Genomic DNA, 20,957 nt, shown 5'->3' on the forward strand with positions numbered 1-20,957 from the left:
GACAGCAGTGGAGTATAAAAGCGGAATGCGAAATATAAAGGCGTAACTGGGAACTTAAAAGGAAAACTACAACACCGCCACAATGATGTAACCAAGTGGCACACTGTGTCAAACGCACTGCCAGAGCATCACGAAAAAACAGGACACGGTATTGATTGGAAATCGACTTTCGTCATCGAAAAGGAGAAGAAATTATCCTTCCGCTTGTTCCTTGAATCATTTTGCATATAATCTACGGCACACGATTGACCGGACACGGGGACTTCCCCTGAGCTATACGCAAATGCATTACGTCATGCGGCATGTATATAATAAAGACCGTCATGGTACCTCGTTCATTGTGAACAAGGCATTGGGTATTGGGTGCAAGGTATTGGGTGCAAAAACGCCAAAAAGCGTTATAGTTTTCTTTTTGTTTTTCGGTTGGCGAGTGCTCGTTTTCTTCAACCATCTCGCAATTTTTATGCGTTATACACGGCATTTAGGTGTTTTTTTCCAGGTATCCTCGGCAAACTATGCGAGGAACGTTGCTTATATTTCTTCGAAGTATGAAGCAATGTTCTGAGTGAAGAGCGATCAATGTTTATTCTGTGTAGGTTCATTACAGAGTTTGTAGAAAGTTACTCATTCAAGCATTCCAGGGTGCCATACTGCCACAAATGTAAATGTTTTCCAGACTCATAAAACAACTGCACGTTATAAGAACCTGAAATTTTGTCAGAATATGTAGAATTTTGAGTGAGAAGCGTTGCTGAACATTCACGTTCCTGCTTTAAATGGAATTACTGCAGATAATTGCTAAACCCTTATTTTTCCATGTGCTTCTCGTGCATCATATGAGATTCGTAATGTGTTTCACCGGTAGCCTCGGTGAGCTGAACAAGGCATCTTGTTTATATGCGGGGAAATCTATTGGCATGGTATAGGTAATGTGTAGGGGATGTTTCAAATGAGTAGGTTAAACGCGCATTTTCCAGTAAATTACGTATGCAAGTGGTCCATAGCGTTATTCGTGTGTATTACGAGCGGTGTTAAACTTATACTGCTGCACTGGCATAATTACAACTGAGGTCTAAAATTTTGCGAACATAAGGGGAGCAACACGCCAAGTTTATGTACGATGGTAAATGCGTGTTGATCAAACACAGTTTTGAAACATCGCAAGCAAGCATTTGAAAATATCACAGTACTGTTGTTGGAGCGATAGCTCTACTACTCCAGGTACAAACCCAGAAAACGTCTGGTTCCGCAAATAGGACCTTCAAGCTCAGCAAAGGTCAAACTGGGACTACCGGCGGCGGCTGCGTACGCCGCGCCCATATCTTGAAAGCGATGTGGACAAAGTGCGCCGAGTGCTGGTATGCGCTGTGCTTTCGACGCTTAGTTCGCGTTGAAGCGAGACGCAGCATGAAGGTCAATTCGCTCGCTGCTGCTGCCGCGCCGAGCAGCGTCTGTGTGTTGTATTGTGGTGCAATTGCAGATGCGGTAGTTGCTGACCGCGCTGAGCAGTGTGATTTAACTTGCTTTAACCGCGTTGAACCCCGGAAAATCTTTACCCAGGTTTCCCAATGTCCCAAGAGAACTCTGCGTTTCAGAAATTTTATACTTTGAAGGAATAAGCAGCATTTTAAATGCAATGTGTCGCGAAGTTCTAACGTTAGTGGCTTATTTAGAAGCGTTACGAATAATTCTTGAGCTCTCTTCTTTTTCTTGCGTGATATATTAGGCTCGCTTGGTGTTTTCACTGAACTAATAAAGGCAGCTTCTTTATGTTTGGTAACTGTAAGGATCAGGTAATGGGTGATGTGTAGGTAAAACTTAAAATAGATAGGTAATCAATAAATGGCCTATGCAAGTGCTCTAAAGCGTTATGAGCGTGTCTAACGAGCGGGGCAGAATTGAGACCGCTACCCTGGCACACTATGGTAAATGGTCTGGCGAAGTAACATGAGTGTTGATGACTTACTGGCCTTTTAAAAATTTACCCCAACACGAAGAGCTCCAAAACATTACACGTGGGCATGATTTCAAACAGAACAGTCATATACGGGCAACGTTTTCAAGCATGCGATATAATTACAGGAAACTGAAACTTTTATTGCAACTTCTCAAAAGAAACAGCTTCGCTGGAAATGGGTAGTGATTCTCCAAGGTCGCACACATCTGCTGTCTTTTTCTCTTGTGAATATTGCAAGTAATTTATGTGTATTGTATTTTGTTGTGTATGACCTCAACAGTAATATTACGTTAACTAGCGATACATTCGTGCTGTAGACTTCGACACCAAGTAGAATTCTTTGTCTAGTTAATGAAATTGTTTGTAGGTAATGTGCTTTTTATTATTGCGCACCGTCTGTGAGGCACTCATTGCCTTAGTACCTGCATCATCTTGAAATTTGTATAGTTCGGAGAAATAAATGCAAAGTAAAATAATTTCTCGGGCCCTCATGGTTCACCATGTGGGATTGAAAAATACGCCATATAAAAATAACTAACACACCTTTTCCGGGCTCTATCAGATTATCAAATAGTAATTCGCAATTATAATATATATATATATATATATATATATATATATATATATATATAGAAAAGTGTACAATCATTGCATTCTACCGGTGCTAACATATGGGGCAGAAACTTGGAGGTTAACAAAGAAGCTCGAGAACAAGTTAAGGACCGCACAAAGAGCGATGGAACGAAAAATCTTAGGAGTAACGTTAAGAGACAGGAAGAGAGCGGTGTGGATCAGAGAACAAACGGGGGTAGACGATATTCTAGTTGACATTAAGCGGAAGAAATGGAGCTGGGCAGGCCATGTAATGCGTAGGATGGATAACCGGTGGACCATTAGGGCTACAGAATGGATACCAAGAGAAGGGAAGCGCAGTCGAGGACGGCAGAAAGTCAGGTGGGATGATGAGGTTAGGAAATTCGCAGGCGCAAGTTGGAATACGCTAGCGCAAGACAGGGGTAATTGGAGATCGCAGGGAGAGGCCTTCGTCCTGCAGTGGACATAAATATAGGCTGATGATGATATATATATATATATATATATATATATATAGAGAGAGAGAGAGAGAGAGAGAGAGAGGAGCAGGTGGTTTGCGGTTTGCCCCCCCACTGGAGAAATAGTTGGTACGCCACTGTTTACGAATTTAAATTTCACACATTAGAGGTGTGCACATGCGATGTAAAGCAAATGTCATGTACACCTATGCCTCGAGGAACACCTATGGCACGTCGAGTAGGTGACTGCTCGACGTACTACACAGGCACTTGACTGATGCCAAAACATAAGTTGTGGGAGTTCCCCGGAGCAACGTTTTTTTCTTTATGGCACGGGTGAAGACCATAAAGTGAGTGTCGCTAGCTCGATTAGTCGTTGGAACCTTAATTTCAACCCTCCAAAAATAATAAATATGTGTTTTCAGATGCTATCTTTCGGTAACCCATTAAAATCAATTTGTGAACATGGATAGTAGGCTATTAGCAGCTTGCAGGCAGCCCGAGGGCAGGAACCATACCCAGGGACATAAAGATCTTGAGCAGTAGGCGCCACAGCAACCATAACTTAGGAGTGTGTGTGGACCAGGTACCAGGACACACTTGTGCCGTCGGCAGTTAGGTTGCACATGCACTGGCGATCGAGAACGAGGCAACAGAGTGCACCATCCCCCTCTCCTTATTGTACCCGCACTGAACGACCCAGACCTAAAAAGCCAAGTGCGCCAACATGACTAAACAAAAAGGAGAAATGCTCTGGTGGCGCAAACTCCAAAGAATGGCCACCCACTGCTGCCAAATCTACCATGCGGCACCCAAGTGCTAGTTTATAAAATGTGCACCAGCTATGGCCTAGTAAAAGATGTGCTGGCCAGGTGATATTTTTGTAAGAAATGCTTATGCCATAATACCTAGTACTACAATAGGGAGGTACCACAAAGCTACATCAAGGAAGTCGACTAAGCTGAGGATTTGCCGGACTAGGATGCTGCGGCCCCTAAACACTGGTCACCTGCTCGACGTGCCACTCAGGCACTCGACCGATGACAAAATGTATATGTTGTGGGAGTTCCCAGGCTACGAAGACATCGTGTAGAAATATCTGAAGCCTGCACGTTAGGACGTTAAAGAGCGGACAATACCCAATAACGACGGCCGAGCCCGTGCGACGCTACAGTCCTTCCAGGACTTTGCAAGCGAGGCAGGGATGAACTATTGCTTGTGATTTACCCGCTCTCCTCTATTCACCCGATTCCCTTATATAGGATTTCTAGCCAGTACTTTCTATGTACGTACAAATTTATCCTTTACTTATTGGAAATTTCCTTAATCACAAATGAAATGTGCTTTTGGTGTCGTGGTATAGCATCCACTTCATAGCTCTAGGATTCTTTGTGCGAACCCACATAAATTTATGAACTTTTGTTATTTTTTGTTCTTGTGCGAGACTCAAGGTCATGTAACAAGCAGCCGTGGTGTTGCAAGGAAGCTTTATGTTAGAGGAATACCCCGATAACCAGGTCTTAACTGCTTAGTGCAATAAAAGTATAGGTTGTGGGTTGTTTTTATTGTGTTTTCGTCGCTCTTGTGTCAAATTTATGGCGTTAATTGCTTGGTTCTTCTGAAATGAGCTTTTGATATTCTTGGAATCATTTTCTTGCATAACGTTAGTATCTTTTTTGCTTCACAGTTTTGGAAACCTTAAGTTCTTTGTAAGCATTTTTTAGCCTGTTTTCAAGTAAATGTGGCTTAGTTGAGTTTCTCTTATGACACTTCATAGTTTGATGTAATTCGTCATGTCTCTGCAGGTTAGCGCAATATTAGCTTGGAAACCCGTGATGTCTCTGTGTAAAAGTGAAGCTATCAAGGCAGACATGTGTGCGTCAATTGTGCTGCTGGTTATCCTCTGTGAAAGGGAAGGCTGTCAGTACTTGGATGACTTCCTGTTACTCTGTTCAGTGCTGATTACTTCAGTCTTACTGCCATGTCTGCTAGCTTAGGCAAAAAACTGACCGAACGCATGGGAGGACATAGTCTACAATGCTAGTGGTACTGTGCTGTGTTTTCTGCAAAACAGCGTGAAAAAGGACAATAGTTGTGTTGTTTTTCAGAGGTATAGACTGTGCTCTGTCTAAATATTACGAGAAATTTAAACAAGGTGAAAATTTTTGAAGTCTGAAATAAAAGAAATTACACATATATTGTATTATAGTCTTAGCTGTTAGTAGAATGTAATAGTATGCAAAAAATAACCGCCATGTTTAACGGAAAATATATTTGCCTCTGTGTGTTAGCTATTTACATTGTATTTCTAGGAAAAGTTACTACTCTCACGTAGTAGTGACGGTGCAGAACACACAGCAAAACAGTGTATGACGAAACTACCTTTTATCGGGCGAACCTGTGCCCACAAAGCAAGTTACACTCAATGCACAACGATAGCGGCGAACACAGTCACCGATCGTCGAAATCTGATCTGCGGTTCAAGCGCGTCGACTTTTATAGATGAGTCATCGAAGGTTACAGGGAAATCTCTGGTACCGGCGTGTCGCGCGTACAAGCAATCAGATTACGCAAGGTTCGGTGACAACAGACAGCGGATAGAACCATTGGTAACATTCGAAAAACTTCCGATACATGCAGGCGCGTCCTGCGCTGAGCGATAACACTTGTTAGACGGCGAAACGCGGTCACCCGAGAAAGATAAACAATTACACGTGTCACTATCATGTAAGTGAATATTTGTTTGCTAGTATAATGCACGCAGATGGTAAGTAAATGTATGGTTGCATATTATAAGCAGGTTTTCTAGGACCTATTTAGTTATTTAAGGTGCATCAATGCATATTCATGGATGAATATTCATTCACCGCATGTTCCTCCTGCACAAAATATTCCTACATACTAGCATTTGTTTTTAACAGCTGGCGTTGGCTATATGATGCAATTTTTGGCAGCACATGCTGCTACCCACGCGTAATTTTTCAGAACAGTAAGTCAAAAGGGTAGAAAATGAATTTTCTGCAGCCTATGCTTAAATGATAAGTTTTAGGAACGTGACATTTTGTGGACGATTTTGAGACTTGACCGGCTGTGAGAAAACAAAAATTTTTGTATCCTGTATTCGACCACCTCTGCGCATGAACGTGCATGCTGCTATCCTGCTGTTATAGCCATCATGCAAATGGCTGTGACTATAGATATCACTCGGCAGCTTTTGCATTATGCACTTATACTTACAGTCAGCATCTATATGCTATGCCAGGCCTGTAGCCATGGAGCCCCCCCCCCCCACCCCCAAAAAAATTAGATCGTTACCGAAAATAACGACTGAAAAATAGCTGCTTTCCTGAAATAGTCAAGGCCTTCAGCAAGTGTCCCCCCCCCCCCCCCCCCAAAAAAAAAGGAAAAAATTCTTGGTTAGAGGCCTTTGCTATGCTATATGGACAATATTAAGACGATAATCAGGCCAACCACACGTGAAACACTTCAAAGGTTCAGGATTAGGGTGAGATGGTAAAATATAGTGCAAGGCATATCAGCTACCTCTAGCGACGGTAAGATTCACTAAAATATACGCGAAATAATGCTGTTTTGATCAATACTTGCTTCACATTTTCATGCAAATGTAGCACAAAACGGCAACATAAAACGTTGTCACTTTAGCATACGTGAAAGAGGATGAATAAGAAAGCCTGCGCGCTCACGAGACGTTCATTGGGTGTGCGTTCAACGTGAACAGACGTAATCAAGCTCTTTTATTGATAAAAATTGATGGCTTATGGTGCATGCGTCACCAAATGTGGCTATGTTCGTAGCTTATATAATGATTTCGAGCTTGCTTCTACTAATGATAACAGTTTCTTTAATGTGTCTGAGACGTCACCTGAGAGGTCACTCGAATTTTGGTGCCATAACGCCGGACGGTAGTAGGAATTTTCGACCCATGAGCCCTCTCAGGCTTTCGCCTTAAAAACTACTAGAATGCATAAACTGTCAAGCAAATATAAATTTAAGGGCTTGCAGTGTTGTCAGCCGTGCGAGAGCGAACTAACTATACCTGTTCAAAAACGCAGTTTGGTGGCAACAATCTCCGCTTTATTCAGCAATATCAGCTTTATTCACAGCTTTTGTGGAGAGAGAGAGAAAGCAAGCGAGTGAGGAAAGGCAGGGAGGTTAACCAGCTTTTGTGGAAAAGAATACTAGCCTTACGAGACCGAAACTTGCAGCTTGGATGCACAATTGTCCTACTAAAAAGAAAGAAAAAAAAAGCATAATGTAAACGATAATGTACATGAAAGTAAAGATTAATAAACGATGACGTATTTCTGCAGAAGCTTTCGAACTTTTTCAAATCTATTTTAGATATGCTGTAGCACCCTCTGGTATCGATCACTACGGCATGCCTTAGCTAATGGGAGAGGGCATACTTGGAAGAGCAAAGAGAGAAAGGCTGTGAATTTAGTATTTAAACAAAAGCGAGGGCTGGTCAGCTTGACCATTTACCTTGCTCGCACGAAAACGCCTGCACGTGTGCAGTTTGTCTCGGCGTCTTGTACATGTTTGGAAGTAGAAGCAGTACCACAGATACGCGTTTTTAAGGGCACAACGTCGACAGTCGCATAACACTCTACCTGTGAGCCCTGTGCCTGCTGAGGGATTTGTTTCGTGCCTTCACGGCAGCCCGAGAACGACGCCGCCCCTACAATGAGCGCTGCTGTGCTAATGGCTGATTTGGACATTCGCCGCCTTACCAATGACCAAAGGACCGTGTCGACGACAAGTAAGCATCTGTATATCCTCGTGCGTTGACTGTGTCGCTGCGTTTTAGTGCGCGCTGTTTAGAAGCGAGGCAATGCACATTTGACGAGCCGGAATCGAACGCACCATTGCCCCTTCGTTATGCGAATGCGTCACCTAAACTGTGCGTATGGCCTGGACGTGCTACAGCTGGCGTCACCGTCTATTCGTGGGGATTAACGTCCCCTAATCAACACTGGGGCTTAAAGAGACAACGGAGTCGTGAGCTCCGGATAAATTTTGACCACCTGGGGTTCGTTAACGCGCACCTAAATCTATTAACTCGAGTGTTCTTGCATTTCGTCCCCACCGAAATGCGGCCGCCGCGGCATGAGATTGCACCCGCGACCTCGTCTTCAGCGGCAGAACGCTACGCCACAGCGGCGGGTAGGGCGTCACATCTTCGCATCCAGAGTTTCGTCATGGTCACGGCAGTCTCGGTGTGCAACACTACGAAAGCGCTGTTGCTGCAAAGAAGTGCTCGCTTCCCATTCAGCCTCTGTAGCACCTGGCCGTGTATGCGTGTAACCCAAAAGATGGCATTATCCATCTTGTCTGCGCATTGAGCCTGTTCTTCAGTGAACACGCTTAGCTTAGTTTATGCGATACACTGTACACAATACCATCGTCTGGGCTTGTGAGAATGTATCCGTTATTTTCCGCTACACTGGAACAGTAGTACGTTACAGGTTCTTGCTCTGGCGTTATCAACACAGGCGATATAGACCTTGGCAGATAAATTTAGCGGCATGATTCTAAACTTAATTTCAACATTTCTTCTTAGGAGCACTGCAGCAGGAACGTTTCGGCGTTTGACCGCGGTAAATGGTTTGAATGACACGTTGCGTAGTGTCATTTCATTATATACGCGTGATGGATTTCGGTGCACTGGGATTCGTTGTCTGTGTTAAATTTGCGTTCTTTTAAGTTTCGTTTATTTGCACCAATTCCGGGCTAGGAATTAAGGTAGCACCAACCCACCTTGAACGGAGTAATACTTGCCAACGCTGATGTTTCGGCTCACCCACTGTCCCTACAAGATATTTTTTTTACATCTTGCTCGGCTTACTCGAGTTGTGAGACGCGATGTCGCGCGACATTAGTTGCCAATTCGTTTCGTAGTTCCTAGAGATACGTATGTTTGGGTTATGAAATTATATGAAGGGACGAGATGTTTTTTGGCCATCAGGTAAGAAAATTCATACACGAAACTTTCGATACTTCTGAGTGCAGCGGGCTCTGCTATTCAGAGATACTGAAGCAGGACCATTCTGTTTGCAAGATCACAGTAAAAATGCGCAACTCCGTGCAAAATTCGAATACTAAATAGATGGTTCTCCTTATTATGTGCTCCGTATTATTTCTTAGGGCCGCGAATTTCAAGTACGGATAAAGAGCGCAGTGGCTGAGAAATGCATCGATTATATGCAACCGTTCATTTCCATGATTAGATAGTTTTCAGGTGACCTCACGAATGCAGATTTTCACCGTGTTAGTACCTGAGCATGGCAGCCACGATGACGTCAGCGGAGAATATTGTCAAGTGTTCATTGTTTTACAGTTTGACATTGATGGTTTGCGACGGATTATCGCTGTTATCAATTTGTCATTCGGCACGAGACGAGCCTGTCATGCTGCCGCGTTTCTTGTACCTCTAGACGGTGACCTCAATGACGTCAGCGCAAAACATGTATAGCAATTAAAAAGCACGGATGTCTGCCCGGTTGGTCAACGTGTTGTATTTTGTAGGGTGTTCTGCCGGTGATACTTGTATTCTGAGGTGTCCTTTCAATTCCGGTCACTGTTTGGTGACAATTCCGCCGCCTTTATTTCACAAATATATTCACACACCATATTTTGCAAATGAGCCTGCAGTATTTCGTGGATTTTCCTCTATTGATCTTGCAGAAGGTCACCCGCTGCACTTCTGAGGCTGAATACGAGGCCGTGGGCTTAGTACTCAACCTCAATGACCGCATTTCGTTGGAGAGCTGAGTGTAAATAATGCCGTGCACTTACATTTATGCACTGTAACTAAGCTCAACTGGTGGAAATTAAATGGAGCCTGACACTACGGCGTCTCTAGTACCCCGTGTGCTGCTTTGCGAAGTTAGTCATTGATTTGATTTAATTTTGGAGCTCGTGATAATACTGGGGTTACGCTCGAAAACTGCGATCTTATTAAGGTACGCCGTAGTGGGGTACTCCGGAACAATTTTGACCGCGTGTGGTTTTTTAACGCGCACCTAAGCACGGTACGCGAGTGTTATTGCATTACTTCCTTCTGAATGCGGCCGAGATCGAACCCTCGTGCTCACCAGCGCAATACCATGGCAAATGAGACATAGCGTTTTGGGTAGCAAATAAATCAAGCGGGGTTTAACGCGATAGCGTTTAGGGCCCCGTGTTGCAGAAAATCCGGAGTCGGCAACCAGCGTGTGATCACGGGTGGCGGACAATATCATCCAATCACATCGACCGTGCAGGCCCTCCACGTGGTGCAGGGTTTTGGTGAACACAAATTGCATTTTTCAGTGAAATCCGTCAGAAAAATGGTGAAGTACGACTTTACCATTCCGCGTCGGATTGCAATTTGAATGTACGAGAAAACCTAATTCTGCTACGAGGAAACGCAAACATTTCTACCGGACTTGCGCGCGTCGGGGCAATAGCAAACGATTCATAAAACAATAAAAAAAAAGGTGCTAGGGTCTTCACATTTTAATGACCACTTATATTGCCCCTGGAAAAACGTCTTTCCAGCAATGCATTTCAGTTTAACAGTGAAGCCGACTTAAAGGGGATCGGTGTAAGCTGGCTTTCCCACGTTCACTGTTGCAGTGAACTAAGTTTACTTGCCGTATGCGAACGATGCGATGCGAACGGGTCCCGATAACGCTATCGCGTTCTACTCCTGAAGGCGAAGCTTAAGCGTCCTCAGTGTTTTTGTACTCTTGCAGCTGATAAGGCACGTTGCGTATGGCGTAGGAGCCAGAACATCACACTTACGGAGCTTAGGTGGTTCGCTGTCAGGACTCGACAGAGAATCGAATGTCATTGTCAAAGTAAGCGCATAACTTCTACAGACAGCAGAAATCAAATGAACGCTTTCCGAATTTACGGCTGATCTCGATGAGGGTGTTCGATGATTTCAAATGATTCTTGACATGTTTTCATAGACAGTATGACGTCGTGACAACGGCGGCATAACCAAGATTACAGAGACACCAGAATCACGGCAGCGTGACAACGGGGTAACAACGGTGCCGTTAGAACAGCGATGTCATGACAAGTGCTTCGCACCTGCGCTTTCTTCGCTGACTGTTTACTTCACAGAAGCCAGTTACCCTTCCGACCACTCGCTTTAATATAGGACGCAACGGCGCATCTCGAATAGACGCGCAGCGGACTACAGCGGCAAATGCCCCCCGTGAGCCCCGGCGGGGCACAAACGCGGCACAGCGCCATTACCGACCACAGCATCTAGACCTTCGGACTCAACAAAGCTCTCACGCGAGAGCACGTGATACTCAAAGTTGGCTTTGGGCGAGTAACGCGCTCCGGATCCCTCCCTCCTCGTCCCTCAGCGTCCCCGCCTCCCGTTTCCGAAGCCGGCAGGGAGCTGTTCGTTGCAGTGCGTTCCAGAAGGGCCCGCCTCTTTTTAACCCGAAAGTGTTTTATGCCGGCCTCAGCGTGTACGTACAACACGCAAATGACGTCACGGAAAAAGAACAGGCTAGTTATCACCCCGCCAGATGGCGCCACTTTATATCGAAGCGAACCGTCTATTCGATAGCCGTTGGCTCATCAAATACGAAGACAGTAGGCTGAATCTGCATCTCGTGACCAACCCCGTCTACACGACAGGTTCGAAGACATGTATTGATGCCATCTCTGCGCGGCATTCGCCATCCTCTGTGTCCACGTGTTACATAGATTACTTCAGCTACCACTAGGGGTTGCTGATGGTCGGCAACGTTGGTCGCCGGGAAGAGGAAGATGTGGCACAAGGCGTCTACGTGGGTGCATCCACGTCAAAGGCTGGCATGCTGGGCCAATAACAATATTCGCGGTGCAAATTTATGGTGTTGCATTTCTTAACGAATAAGAAAGCTGCAACTACTTCTATGAAGGCACGTTTCCTTTTCGTGTTATGAACGATTTCTATGAAAGAGATCAACCTATTATGTCTTTCGCGCTTCGTTCCGCGAAAACAATGCGTTTACTGTGTAATTCCGTAAATCATTTCGAATTGGAGAACAAAAACCTTACCGGCAAACGGAGGCCTCAACGCACCAGTAATATAACAGAGCGTGTCCCGCAGTATCCGTGGAGTATACCAAGGGCCTGCAGGAAATCGATGCTGCACACAGGGCGGTCCGTTGGCTCGGGCCGCCGAGGCCAATGAAAGCCGGTGGCGTGGTAAGTCTGCGCCATGATTCCGTTGTGCATTTCTTCTGCTGAACAGCAAGTTCTCTGTGGCAGGCATTCTTCGCAATAGCGGCATTAAAACGCCGGACTATACGCGCTCATTTAGCGTCGCGATTTGAAGTACGCATAGGAAGTGCAATGGGTGAATATGTTGCTCAACTGTTGAGATAAAGACGGAGGACATACAAGCGTCCATCTTTATGTACATTTAGTTGTGACGTAGCATCATGGACGCAGCTTCTGACCGCGCTACTACTCGAACATGGCGGGCATGATGACGTCAGTGCACAATATTATCCCACGTACATTGTTTTACGCTCCGTCGAAGACGTTTTTCACTTGATTTATCACTGTCATCAATTTTTCACTTGGCATAAAATGTGCTTGACGGCTGTAACGTTTCTTGTACCGCTAGTTGGCAGCGACCGTGACGTCATTGTGACCATCCATCAAAATTATTCAGAAAACATGGGTGTATCCACAGTTTGTCGAAAGGCTGCTTTTTTCAGGTATTTTGGCGTTGATTTTCAATATGAGGTTTTGTTTCAATCCGGCCGATCTGAACGTTTAGTGACGATTTCACCGTTTCTTAATTATTTGTAGAACAAGCCTTGGGTTTATGATACTTTGGTAGCGAAAGCTTGATTTGTTGTACCGCTCGTAATTGCACAAGAACCATATATCATTTTTACACCATATATGCAATCTTGTATAGTAACGCATCCACACACATATAGGATTTGTGTATATGTACAAGGAGATTTCAGTGACAAACGCGTCCGATCGGATACCATTGTGGACCTTCCAGAGAAGCGTACGTTTTATTCATCATTAAAACGCGTTGAATAATTGTGTTGAATCACAATCGTAATGCACCTGACTTTGTAGAAAGGCGGCACAGTATGTTGAGAGACGCACAGCGAATTTCGGCTATGAAATACTCTGATCACACGCACTGTTGGAATCGGTGTACCCTAAACTTTCATGCGCCAGCATAGCAAAATGGCGCATTAAGAGGCGCGCTGCAAATTTCAGTAGACGCTCTTTTTGCGTGTCACTTTCGCTGTCAGAGAGCCTTCGAATGTGAAATATTTGTTCGCGAAGCTCTTACTGGCGCTGGTTCAATGAAAATTTCTTCGCACAGCTAGATAATCGACGAGAATGCGTTCTAAACTGATCATTCTCTTTATCCACCTAAGATGAATGATTAAGGGTAATTAACGTAAGTCCCTTAGTTACTCCTTATCTATAGGCTGGCAATCTGGAGACTTGCAATGGGAATATAACGTCACCGTAATTATATTGCTCGAATAATACAAATTTGGTACAGTTAAACCATTAGTTCAAGTTTGACGACCGACTGGTGGTCTCGCCGCTATTATGCTGATTGAAGTGTTCCTTGTCCTTCTGTGCACCAGTTCGGTCAACCGTCAATGATTATCTTCTTAACTCATACTTTTGACAATTTGTAACGCTATTGTATGCACCATCAGGAGCACTATTTTCTGAACGATACCAGGGTTTGCCATGCCGCACTACCTTCGCACTTTACTTTTCGCAGGCGTAGAGAGTAATCAACATTTGTTTTAGTACATGGCGGTTGTTTCGTTGCAGAAGTGGACGTGGTGCATCCCGTGGTGAAGTCTCTGCTGGACACAGGAAATCGGAAAGCCCTCTGCAACTTTAACAGCGTTTCTTCTATCGCACACAGCAACCCAACTATAAACGTATGTTCTGCATGTGAGGCAAAAGGTTCACAAGGATAAATCTTTGTAAAGCATGCAAGCTCAGACTAGTCGAGGAATTATGTAGATTGTGGCTCAAACTGACGGAAGCACGTTCGTCGCTGAAACAAGATATTCAGTTTGCACAGAAAATTTTGCGGCAGTGCAGTGGAGTCACTCGTTCAGCACATAAACCACAAAAATTTATGGCAATGTGTGCGGCTTAATTGTGAAATGCAATTGTGTCCGTTAAGATTTTTCGTTGCTTTAATTGGGGCTTCTGAACCGGATTTTATATTCTTAGTTCTACAACTACGCTCGAATTATTTTTGAATGAACTCGCAACATCCGCCGCGATCGCCTAGGGGATATGGCGCCGCGCTGCTGAAGCTGAAGGGCCTATACATCAATTTTGAGTTCATCTGTAGTTTGTGGAATCGGTTAGCGTTGAACAATGACGTTCAAGCTGTTTAGCATATCGACGAACTTGTTGGTGTCGACGGGAGGCCGCCATGAGATTAGAGCAGCGGGAATAAACGTTGCCTTGACGACCTTTACAGATAATTCAGCGGATCCTGAAAGCCGGTTGCTTACTTTCGCAATCATCTTCGCTGGTTTTTTTTACATAACTTTTCATTATATTGTTACGCGAACGAAGAATTAAGTACGGGAGACTATTTACAAGTATATTTACAAAAGACATAGCTGCAGCGCTGGCCAGATCAGCCAATAGCTCGAGAGCCCAGAGCAGTTCGTCTTCTTCGTCTAGGCGCCCGCGCGCCTCGTTCAAACAATAAATACCACACGCGTGTAGCATAATCCCCCGGCGGCAGAAGCGACGTCCCGGAGCGTCTAAATGTCATCACTGGGAAGGTGATACTGCTTCAGTCGTGTAACGTGCACGATATCACTGGACTGGGAAGCAGATGGGGCGTCAGGGGCGATCTCGTAGGTGACGGGAGTCACGGCACGAATCACTCGGTAGGGGCCTGTGTAACGAGACAGCAGTTTTTCTGACAGGCCGACCTGACGCGACGGAGACCATACAAGCACCAAAGAACCAGGCGGGAAGTGCACATCGCGGTGTCGCTGGTCGTACGAACGCCGTTGACTCTCTTGGGAGTGCAGAAGGCGGCCACGGGCAATTTCCCTTGCGTGGGCAGCGCGGGCGAGGGCGTCAAGTGCATATTCACTGGTGGGTGCTGCGTGAACAGGGAGGCTTGTGTCGAGGGGCAGTGCTGGTTCTCGGTCGAACAGAAGGAAAAATGGCGAATAACCGGCTGTGTCGTGGCGCGAGGAATTATACGCAAAGGTGACAAACGGTAGAGCGAGGTCCCAGTCAGTGTGGTCGGAAGACACATACTTCGCGAGCATGTCTGTGAGAGTGCGATTAAGACGCTCCGTGAGGCCATTCGTTTGCGGATGCCAGACGTGGATAGCTTGTGCCTCGTGGCACAGGACTGCAGGATGTCCGCGATAACTTTTCACAGGAATGTCCGGCCACGGTCTGTGAGAAGTTGTCGCGGAGCTCCATGTAATAAACTCGCGTCGCGTAGAAGAAAATCGGCAACATCTGTGGCGCAGCTTGTAGGGAGCGCTCGGGTGATGGCGTAGCGCGTGGCGTAATCCGTGGCCGCAGCGATCCACCTGTTCCCAGAGGTAGAAAGAGGAAAAGGACCAAGTAAATCTAAACCAACCCGAAAGAATGGTTCCGCGGGAATGTCAATTGGTTGAAGGTACCCAGCAGGGAGCGTCGACGGTGTCTTGCGTCGCTGGCATTTCTCACACGCAGCTACGTATCTTCGAATGGAGCGAGCAAGCCCTGGCCAAAAGAAGCGTCGGCGGATCCGGTCGTAGGTACGTGACACACCGAGGTGACCGGCAGTGGGGAGGTCGTGAGGTTCGTGGAGAACAGCCGAGCGAAGGTGTTTGGGGATCACAAGGAGTAATGCTGGGCCGTCTGGGTGAACGTTGTGGCGGTAGAGTACGCCATCTTGAAGTGTGAATAAGCGAAGGGAACTGCCGGCAAGTGGAGATTCCAGGCGGTCAATGATGACACGCAAGGACGGGTCACGGCGCTGCTCGTCGGCGACATGGACCAGTGGAAAAACAGAGAACGCAGGCGTCGGTGTCAGTATCAGACGTAGAGGTCGGGTCTTGGACTGGGTAGCGAGAGAGGCAATCTGCGTTCTGGTGTTGGCGTCCCGACTTGTACGTCACTGCGTAGGGATATTCTTGTAGTCGGAGAGCCCAACGACCGAGCCTACCAGTAGGATCCTTGAGCGACGAAAGCCAACACAGCGCATGATGGTCTGTGATTACTGAGAAGGGCTTGCCATATAAATATGGGCGGAACTTTGAAACAGCCCAGACGACAGCAAGACATTCGCGCTCGGTAATCGAATAGTTGCGCTCTGCAGTTGTCAGGAGCCGGCTAGCGTAGGCTATAACGCGGTCGTGTCCGTGTTGTCGTTGCGCTAAGACTGCGCCGATCCCATAACCACTGGCATCGGTTCGGACCTCTGTAGGTGCGGACGGGTCAAAGTGGGCCAAGATCGGTGGATTGGTCAGAATCGTGATAAGGCGTGAAAATGCGGCAGCCTGAGGGGAACCCCACGTAAAAGGCACATCTTTCTTCAGAAGTTCAGTGAGTGGTCGATCGATTGCTGCGAAATCTTTCACAAACCGTCTGAAATAAGAGCAGAGCCCCACAAAACTCCGGACGTCTTTGACAGACTGAGGTACAGGAAAAGCTGTTACTGCTCGAACCTTCTCCGGGTCGGGTTGTACTCCGGAAGCATCGACGAGATGGCCGAGCACTGTAATCTGTCGGCGCCCGAAGTGGCACTTCGATGAGTTAATTGGAGCCCAGCCTTGCGGAAGACGTCAAGGATAGCTGCGACGCGCTCAAGGTGCGTCTCAAACGTAGGAGAAAACACAAGGACGTCGTCGAGGTAACAAAGGCAAGTTGACCATTTGAAACCTTGAAGCAGAGAGTCCATCATCCGTTCGAACGTGGTGGGGGCATTGCATAAACCAAACGGCATAACCTTAAATTGGTAGAGGCCATCTGGAGTGACGAAAGCGGTCTTTTCTTGGTCTTGCTCATCGACGGAAATCTGCCAATAACCAGATCGAAGGTCATTGGACGAAAATTATTTGGCACCGTGAAGACAATCAAGAGCGCCGTCAATTCGTGGTAACGGGTAAACGTCCTTTTTAGTGATTCGGTTTAGGTGGCGGTAATCAACACAGAAACGCCACGTGCCATCTTTCTTTTTGACGAGCACCACCGGCGACGCCCAAGGGCTCGACGAGGGCTCAACAATGCCTTTGGCGAGCATCTTGTTGACTTCGTGCTCAATAACTCGCCGCTCTGCCGTGGACACGCGATACGGTCGGCGGTGAATGGGAACAGCATCACCATGTGTTTATCCGATGCTTAACAAGGGACGTCTGACCAAGTGGGCGATTGTCAGTGTCAAATATGCCGCGATAGGAAAGCAAAAGGTGATATAGGGCGGCTGCTTGGCCAGGGGCGAGGTCCGGAGCGACCATGGGACGTAATGGGCCATCGAGGTTCAAGGCATCCTGCGGGTAATCAGGAGGATCTGGAGACGCGTCGGCTGCAAAAGCAGTGACGTGGTCGTCTGTCACTGACCGGAGCGTGGCTTGCTTTTTTTTTCTACAGGAACTCGGTCCTTTGCGCTACTGTCAGATGGATGCCCGTTTTCTTTCAGAGAAATGCTAAATTATACAAAAGGCAGCTGTATTCCTGGCTAATGAATCCCTGTAATTCTTGTGCTTGCAGGATAAAATCTCCGGCACTGGCGACGAAGACTCCGAAATCGAAGCAATGCACTTTTACGACGACGAAGGTAAGGGCGTTGTATATTTAGTGGTCTTTTGCGCACGGGGATTTCCGTCATGTTTCTGTACGGCGTGGGCCCACAGCGGAACTATACTTGTGGCTAGCATTTCTCGGACGACATGTTCATGTTGGAGGTATACCAGTTAGGTTTATTTTGTTGAAGGTTTCTAAATTTAGTTCCCTGAATGTGTAGATTAAAGGATGGCCCCCAAGACGTTTAGCTTATCGGTAAATTTTTCTTCAGGTTTTGTTATAGAACACACTGTTGAGGACGCGAGTGGGCGTTCACCTAGACAAACCTCGCCACGTCTGATTGAAATCTGGTCGAAATCTGGTCGTATTGTACACGACGCTAGTTTCAAACTGGACGCCTTGAAATGAAGTTTGAAGGCACGCTGTTGTAATCGAAGCCTCGGCGTGGCCATGAGGTCGGCCGATGAAATGCTTTGAAAAATTATTGTCCGTGTTTCCTTCGGTTAACGGAAATACGAATGTTTTTTTCGGGCGATGGCAACCTATACATATATAATGCTTGTTTTCCATCAGCCCAATCAGTATTTTGCCTATACATTCCCTAGTTTCAAAACTGCAATCGTTTTTTCCCCGACTTCATCTAAAGAAATTGACGGCGGATATAAGCGTAAGGACATTGCCGGTCACTGTACAAGAGAGAATTGGTCTCTACGCACGCCCACGTAATGTATCGGAACTGTGGATTGCATGTGGAGTGGGGGACGTCATCTCATGGCTGCGCGTATGCGGAATATCCTGGATATTGAGCATGGACTCATTTTACCTTGTGTCTCACTACTTTCTTTTTGCCAGCCTTGTTAACACGTGAACCGCATTTGTTTTTTCATGGAAAGAGATTTTTAGGAAATAGGCAGCGTCGTTTGAATTGACCGGCTTCAAATGGCGTCGAAATTCACAGTGCGCACACCAAAATGGGAAAATATTTTGAATATAAGTGCAATTTTAAGTTTTCTGTATTTCAGAAACGTCCTCGAAGGAGCCATATTTCTCTTCGGCCATTTATTTGACTCTTAAGCCTTTCCTGTCTTCTCTGCAGAGGATCTGTACCAGGTGCCAGATGAATTCAAGCTAGACGACGAGCATTTCGAGGTGTTCAGGAACGTGTGTGGAGTCCGCTTGCAGCGGGAGTTCTGCGTGGCCGTCCTTCCGTCGATTCCCCCAGAGTTCGCACTTCCAGCCGAACTAGACTTGTTATGCGCCGAAGGTCAGTGATGGAAGTGTGACTCCAGTGAACTGAGATCAGACATTACTCAGCTTTTTGTAATGGACTAGTTTTTGCCATACTGCTGCTTTAACTCGGAGGCATTTCATACTTGGGTAGCTGCTGCTGCACCTGCTAACTGTTGTGGTCGTGTAAATATGTACGCGTTTCGTGGTGAACTGGTTTTCGATGCCCTCACCTCGGGCTATAACATTCAGCTGCTAATGAAGTCGCGGCAGTGTCGGATCACAAACTCTCCTTGTACGAGTCAAGTGATCCAGGTTACGTCTGCGATGACACATGGCGATGCACCAACAGCACCACTTGGTAACGTTTCTTTATGCAGAACGGAAGGTTTTGCCTTGCGCAAGTCTCGTCGACAGTCTGGATGGTCGTACTGGTGCCACGCTAACCAGTTTGCTATTGGAACAAAGCAGCGGCACCTTTTTCGTAGCACTGCCATCTCCACCGCGTCATTTTCAGAGAGTGGTGCTAAGCGTTTTGTGTCTGAAAGGGACATGCGCAATCACAAAAAGAATGGTCATTAATACCGACATTTAAGGTGAAAAGGGAGGCACTGCGCGGACTGTTACTGACTTTCATTGCTTGTTCATCCAAGGAGCGCTTATGCTACTGCCAGGCATACTCTGTCCCCCAACAGCCATTTCGCGTCTGGCGAACTCAAGGAGGTGATTGACTATAGTGTTATCGAGCATATAACCAAAATTTCCTATATGGACTTTAGACAAGTGTGGCGTATCGCTCACTCGTTTCTCTTCCATCCGCCGCTAAATCGCCCTTGAATTTTTATTTTGAGATTACTATAAAAGTATTTCTCAGCTAGACAGTGAATTGACTTCCTTTTATTTTTACAGAGGACTTTGTGGACCTGTTCGCCATGGAGAAACCTATACCCATTGACCAGCTCAGACACGTGCCGATGGACTGACCGCGTGCTGTGTAGTGCTACGGATCCTTCATCAGACAACTGGATCTGTTCGGCCCGATTGACGAAGCTGTGCCCGGCATAAATGTTTTTGTAAAGCGCTCAAGTGACGCGGCAGCCCGGAACATAGGAAGGCTGGGTTATACATTTATTCATTTACTTACATGCCCGGAATTCCTAAGCCATTATAGACGGAAGTGGGTTCACAATAGAACTGTGCATTGCATGATATAATGAAACAATAAAAGGCGAGACAGCCATAATAAAACGACACAAGGAAAACTAAAAGCAAACAAATATCTCGCAACATTCACCACGATCGCTAAGGGGCTATGGCGTTGCGCTGCTGAAGTTAAAGTCGCCGGTTCGAACCCCACCACGGCGGCCACATTTGGATGGGGCGAATTGCATACGCACTCATGCACTTAGATTTATGTGCACCTTGAAGAAACCCAGGTGGTCAAAATTAATCCCAATTCCCCCAGTGCGGCGTTCCCCATAATTGGATTGTACTTCTGGCACGTAAAACCCGAGAATTTCTTTTTCTAGTTACCCGAGATGTTAAGGTTCACGACTCAAAGTTGCAATGTGAGCTTGTTAGTATGGCATGCGTGAGGTATTCTATTAGCGTGAACAGGATCATGTACGCAAACATAAATTCGCGTGCACGTCGCTAACGTTCAACAACAGTTTTAATGCGTAGGCATTCATTAGCGAGCACCCCAGACCCGCCACGCGAAAGGTGTACTGCCTTGTATCTGCACAAAGAGGCGTAATTTGCAAAGCTACGGCATATGACCACTATAATAGATGACTGGTAGCTTTGTAAACGATAAGGAACAATTTAAACCAAAAAAAGTTGAAGTGTACTGTGCATCGGGTACCCGCTTAAGAACCCCAGGTGGTAAAAATTAATCCCGAATTCTCCACTACGGCCTGCCTCAT

The 20,957-nt window shown here is 46.1% G+C and overlaps 1 protein-coding gene across 1 annotated transcript; it reads left to right on the top strand.

Annotated features, from left to right (window-relative positions):
- The first annotated feature begins 7,446 nt into the window (after positions 1-7,446).
- On the top strand, positions 7,447-20,536 carry LOC125946880 (uncharacterized). Its single transcript, XM_049671010.1, has 5 exons — positions 7,447-7,789; positions 13,852-13,964; positions 17,773-17,839; positions 18,902-19,069; positions 19,942-20,536. The coding sequence occupies exons 1-5, from the start codon at positions 7,714-7,716 to the stop codon at positions 20,013-20,015; spliced, it is 498 nt and encodes a 165-aa protein (XP_049526967.1). The 5' UTR covers positions 7,447-7,713; the 3' UTR covers positions 20,016-20,536.
- Positions 20,537-20,957: the final 421 nt, after the last annotated feature.

This window comes from Dermacentor silvarum, chromosome 7 (genome assembly GCF_013339745.2).
Source record: "Dermacentor silvarum isolate Dsil-2018 chromosome 7, BIME_Dsil_1.4, whole genome shotgun sequence".
In the NCBI taxonomy this organism is placed as follows: Eukaryota; Metazoa; Arthropoda; class Arachnida; order Ixodida; family Ixodidae; genus Dermacentor; species Dermacentor silvarum.

Bases quoted from the DNA above. Each gene is read 5' to 3' on its own strand.
- LOC125946880 (XM_049671010.1), top strand. From the start codon at position 7,714: ATGAGCGCTGCTGTGCTAATGGCTGATTTGGACATTCGCCGCCTTACC. The intron at 17,840-18,901 runs GTAAGGGCGTTG...TCTTCTCTGCAG, and splicing joins GCACTTTTACGACGACGAAG to AGGATCTGTACCAGGTGCCA. The intron at 19,070-19,941 runs GTCAGTGATGGA...TTATTTTTACAG, and splicing joins AGACTTGTTATGCGCCGAAG to AGGACTTTGTGGACCTGTTC.